The sequence below is a fragment of the Myotis davidii genome, unplaced genomic scaffold, assembly GCF_000327345.1.
Source record: "Myotis davidii unplaced genomic scaffold, ASM32734v1 scaffold845, whole genome shotgun sequence".
NCBI lineage: Eukaryota > Metazoa > Chordata > Mammalia > Chiroptera > Vespertilionidae > Myotis > Myotis davidii.
In genome coordinates, this window is record NW_006296223.1 from 1,647,003 (window position 1) to 1,652,795 (window position 5,793).

The 5,793-nt window shown below is 54.0% G+C and overlaps 1 protein-coding gene across 1 annotated transcript in view; it reads left to right on the forward strand.

Annotated features, from left to right (window-relative positions):
* Positions 1–2,172, forward strand: part of SHANK3 (SH3 and multiple ankyrin repeat domains 3) — a 46,832-nt gene extending 44,660 nt beyond the window's left edge. The window contains exon 22 of the mRNA XM_015568726.1: positions 2,061–2,172. Within this exon, the coding sequence (XP_015424212.1) occupies positions 2,061–2,172 (112 nt within the window). The remainder of the gene's footprint in view (positions 1–2,060) is intronic.
* The last annotated feature ends 3,621 nt before the right edge of the window (positions 2,173–5,793 follow it).

Consider the following 5,793-nt stretch of genomic DNA (forward strand, 5'->3'; position numbering starts at 1 on the left):
TGCCGTGGCTCGGAGACTTGCCCTGTACATTGCTTAGCGCCCTCCCACGGCCGGTGAGCCCCACCCCAGCACACGGTCAGAAATGCGGGTGAAAGGGCGGAGCCGGAGGGGTTGGGGAGGAGTCTCCAGCCTGACCGGCTCCCACACAGCTTCCGGAGGCTGCTCCCAGAGGGAGGACCTAGTCCAGCATGCGAGGGGTCAGGACACACCTTGGTGACTCGGGGGGGAGGGGGGAGACATTGGGGTTCTCGGTTGGGGGCCTAGGAGCCCCCCTGTTTTGCATATTTTAATCCACTCTATATTTGGAACGAGAAAAGGAACAAATATCTCTGTCCTTAATAGCTTCCCTTCCCGCCCCCCAGCCTCCTACTGGTTCCGCTGTGGCTGCCCAGTCTTCCATCTCTGGCCCCTCACTGCCACTGCCACCCCACGTGGGCGGAGGATGCTCCAGCTGGTCTGGGGTTGGCCAGGGTCCTAGTAGCCGCCCTGGGGCCCTGCCTGGGCTTTCTCCCCTCGCTGAGCTCTAGTGTGCCCCACGACCCTTCCGGTGCTGCGTGGAGGAGGGGCAGCGGGCAGCCAGGCCTGCAGGGCACTAGCAGGGCCTGGGGGCCTGGGAGACCCTCGCCAGGGGTGGGGACGGGCCCTGGCACCTGCTCCCAGCCATTCCCCTCACGGGGTTCCTCCCCAGGAGGGGTCTCGCCTCCTCCCCACATTTTTGGGCAACTACAGCAAAGAAGCCTCTGCCTCAGACCCCAAAGTCTCCTGTCCCGCCTGTGTGTGTGCAAGCGTGTGACTGTGTGAAACTCTGGGTGCGACTGAGTGCCTCGGAGCCCCGTGTGTGCCTGAGGAGGGAGCAGGCCGCGGGGGGCCCTGAACCAGTGCCAGGGTTTCGGGAGCATGTGCAGGGTGCATGCCTGAAAGCACCCCATCTGCTTCCAAAGAAAGTCAGAGGCCCCTTTGTCCCCTGGGACTTGCATTTGTCCCGCCTGCCCCTCCAGAGTCCTGCCTGGCCCGAGCAGGCTACCAGCCAGCTCTGCTGCTGGGGGTGTCCCCCCAGGGCCCTTGGAGGCAGTGTCTGCCCCCCCCCCACCAGGCTTCTGGGGGATCCTAGGGAGAACCCTAGAGTCAGGCCACCGTAAACCCTGGGGCAAAGCAGAGACCCCCGAGGGCATCCCAGCCCCCCTTACTGTGACTCCCCACACTCAGCAATGACCTGTGGGGTGGGGGGGCCCTGGGACGTTTTTAAACCTAGGGTTTGGCGTCTGGACTAAGCTCCATCCACGTCACTCACAAGTTTCTGTTTATATTTCTAGCTTTTTTTAATAAAAATAAAAAACCCAGAAAACAGACGTTTTCACAGCCCAGGGGCCTGGCACGCCGGTCTGTGCCCGCCCACCCCATCCCACCCAGCGGCCTCATTCCCTGGGCAGAGTCACACCCAGCCACCTCCACTAACAGACCAGATCACACAGCAGCCGCGACTGTAACAGGCTGCCACATACACACTCGGTCTCACACTCACCTGTGGGTTTTTGGTTCCGTTCAATTTGGGTTTTTAACTTTACAGGGTCAGTACCGCTTCACCCTCCTTTTGTATGGAGTTCCATCCAGGGGCTTTCCCCCTGCTCCAGTCCTGAGGCCTCCTGACCCTGATGTTGTGATACACCCCACAGAGATCTATGTTTCTTATATTATTATTATTATTGATAATAATTATTATAATATTATGTAATAAATTTATAAGAAATGAAACTGTTTCTCAGTTGCCTGCTTGAGGAGATACTGGGAGCACAGACCCTGCTGTCCCTTAGGTCACAGAGCTGTCCCCTCCCCCCCACCCAGCCTAGGCATGAGCGTTTAGCCACAGGCACTGATGACTCAGGCCCCCTCTTTGATCCTGACTCTATACTGACCTCCATGCCACCGGCTCCTTGCTTCTCTCTGAGTCTCACTGGACCTCAGCCTGTGCTCCTGGAAGCTTTCCTTTCTGCTCACTGGCCAGTCCCCAGCTGGAAGTCTGGTTGTCCTCTGGGGCCCTGTCTGTCCTCTTTTCCTCCCAGAGCCCAGTTTCTCATTCTGCTGCTCCCGCCTGTCAGCCCTCCCATGTCTGTCCCTGTCGTCCTGCCCCAACAGCTGCTGCCCATGCCCAAGTCTCACTTCTCCCTGAGCTGACAGGTAAGCAGCCAGCTGCCACGGCCCATGATGTGGCAGGTCCGGTGTGGCACCTGGTGGGCGTGGCCAGCCTGATGGGTGGAAGGAGAATGAACAGAGGTGAGTGGGTGGACACTTCCCAGGAAGTGAGAGGTGGAGACTGCAGGGTCCAGGGCTGAGAGGGGCAGGCCTGCAGAGCTGATATGCCAGAGAAGTTGGGCACCAGAGGGTTGCAGGAGGGGTGGTGGGTGCAGCACCTTCACACTGTGTGAAGATGCAGCGTGAACGTGACACTGAGAAACGTCGGCCTTGACTCCGGTTCTCACCGAGCCAGGTGAAACCGGTGGGAGATGCCTCCAGGGTCGTGTGCTGGTCCCAGAGGGAGTAAGGGTGCGTGGTGGAGAGAAGCCACAGAGACATGAGGGGTGGATTCCGTGTACCCATCCGGAGGCGGTGCAGGGGCACAGGTGCTTTGGGAGCCAGCAAAGGCCTCGTGGGGAAGGTGAGGAAGGCCCTGGTGAGGCAGAGACCATGACTGCTGGGAATTTGGCCTCGAGAGGCTCACCATCTGTCTAGAAAGCCCCACAATTTCAAGTTTTTTGTTTCAAGTTAGAAACTGCTCATCATACGGAAGGGGCCATGAAGGAAGTCTGAGTGTGGGGTGGAGGGGAGACCCTGCCCCCTGCTGGGGCCGAGTGCTGGGCACCAGGAGACAGGTCTCTGAGCTGCACCTGGAGCTGGTCTCTCTGGGATGGGACAGCAGCAGGGGGAAGGGCAGGAGCGGTGGAGCCAGCTCCCACGGAGATGGCATGGCCTTGGCTCCGCAAGGGTCTGAGGGAGAGGACAGACGTCCCTGCAGGTCAGAAGCCACCCGAGGCCTTAGAAAAGAGCCAGAGCCTCAAGGTTTGCACCAGGGGACTTTCAAGAGGTAGGCTGCTTGGCAGCCCCTTCTAGAACCAGGAGTGGGCATCGCTCTGTAGAGTCAAACAATTATTCTGTGGAATCCAGACGTTGGGTCCTCTAACCCAGTTAGTACATAACCCTCAATGTTTTGAAAAATTAGGTCCTGCTCTTCATTTCAAAGTTTATATCCAACGTTTTGATCATATATTTAAATACTTGTAAAGTTGTGATTTGCAGAAAAGGGTACATTTCAACATTTAAAATAAATGGCACATCATTCTGGTAAATTATTCTCATGGATCTAAATACCATTTCAATTTTATGCCCATCAAAATCCTGTAAAAACACCTGAATTGGCTTTTCTTAAACAGTCAAAACTTTAGTATCACTCGGTGAATTCTTATTGCCATTTCCATAACTATATTTCCAAAGACCTTTTTTTTTTTTGGTTACTTGATTAAGCACAATCTTGACACTGATTTAAAACAAGTGAGGCCTCCTAACACTCAATGAACTGCAACCTGTTAACACTCAGGTTGGTGAAACCTCCTGACCTTCAGATAGAGGAGGTGAGACTGCCTGATGTAAAGGGAAAGAAAAAGAAAGAAAGAAAGAAAGAAAGAAAGAAAGAAAGAAAGAAAGAAAGAAAGAAAGAAAAAGAAAGGAAGGAAGGAAGAAAGAAAGAAGACCGTGGGTTCTTGCCGAGTGGAGATGTGGCTCCTGAGACTCCAGTGGAAGACCCACATCCTGTGACACTTGGGTCTGGGAAGTAAGAGATCCTCTTAGAGCAGTGATGGCGAACCTATGACACGCGTGTCAGAGGTGACATGCAAACTCATTTTTTTGGTGATTTTTCTTTGTTAAATGGCATTTAAATATATAAAATAAATATCAAAAATATAAGTCTTTGTTTTACTCTGGTTGCAAAGATCAAAAAATTTCTATATGTGACACAGCACCAGAGTTAAGTTAGGGTTTTTCAAAATGCTGACACGCCAAGCTCAAAAGGTTCGCCGTCACTGTCTTAGAGAGATGCCTGAGAGCCCTGAAACTGATGTAAGGGTGACGGGCCCTCTGCACACTCAGGCAGAAAGAGAGGGAGATGGCCTGACATGCAGGCAGCAGAGACTAAAATGTCGTGACACAAAGAGTTGATTATGATTATTGAGACCTGTCATCCTGGAAAACAAGACTTTTGATGGAAAGAAAGGGAAACAATGCAGGTCCAAACTCAAGTGACTTGGGTGACGCATCCCGCCACACCTGTGGGGGCAGCGGAGGGGGTGGCGGAGGGGGGGGGGGGGACAAAGCCTCGTCACTTTCTGGGAAACAGAGATCAGATGTTCCAGCCCAGTAATGGGAGAGAGGAGACCTTCTGACCCTCGGGAGAGAGGATTGGGGATGCTCATCTAGAGAAAATGAGATGTCCTGACAAATAGAAGAGTGGACATGTCCGACACTCAAGGGAGGTGAGGCCTTAGGACGCTCCATTAGGGCAGGCAAGACATCTTTATATAAAGTGGGGCAGGTGAGACCCCTAGTCACTTAGAGAGAGGAGGTGAAACCTGCAGATAGAGACAGAAGAGATGGGATCCCCAGACACCAGGTAGAGGAGAGGCAGCGTTGGGACGCTCAGGTGTGGCATAGAAGACCCCTTGCCCACGACCCTCAGGCAGGGCAGATGAGACCTCGAGATGCTCAGGAAGAGGAGATAAATGCTCACAACCTGCCGGCAGGAAGAGGAGACTGTGCTCAGGGAGGGAGGGGAGACCTCCTGGCAGCCAGGTGGGGGTGAGGATCCTGACCCTGTGTGCGGCGGCTGAAACCTCAGAATGCTCATCTCGGTGAAGGTCACCTCTGCTGTTCAGGTCGAGTGTGTGAGACTTGTTCTCAGGGAGATGTGACGAGTGACACTGGGTGGTGGAGAGAAGGCTTTGGCCCTGAGATGGAAGGAAAGAGACACCTCATATTCAGGGAGGAGAGTTATTCCCTGGTATAACTCCCAGCCGGGCCAGGTGACACTTTAACACTCAGGTGTGTGAGGTGAGGTGAGCATTGGTATCCCTGGTGGCTGAGATGCTGTCTCCTGACAATCAGAAGAAAGGATACTTCCAGGACCGGCCTAGCTCCATGGTTGAGGGTCGATCTATGAACCAGGAGGTTTGATTGCTGGTCAGGGCACATGCCCATGTTCGGGCTCAATCCCCAGTGGGGGGCATGCAGGAGGCAGCCAATTGATGATTCTCTCTCATCATTGATGTTTCTATCTCTTTTTCCCTCTCCCTTCCTCTCTCTAAAATCAATAAAAACATATTTAAAAAAAGAAAGTGTACTGCGTGATATTCAGGTAACTGTGATGAGAATTCCTGACAATTATAGGGGACACCACCTTGCTGCATGCAGGTCTCAGAAAGGAGATCAGAATACACTCAGGTAGAGAATATGAGACCTGTGGACTCCGCAGCGGGTTAAGGAAGGCGGGCTCTGTCATCTCAGATGAAGTGGAACCTTGAAGATCCTGGCCAGATTTGGGGACAAGGGAGGGGCTGCACTTGAGTCTCCCTCACCCAGGAGAATCTGTGCGGGAGTGGGGAAGTCATTTCAGCGAGAACTGGTTGGGCTAAGGGGTTCCTGCAGGCCTGCCTGCTGGGGGTGGGGTGGGGGAGCTGGCCTTGCTGATTGGTCAGGATGCTCAGAGCTTTGTGAGGTCAGCGGGCCTCCCAGCGGCTGGGCAGGATG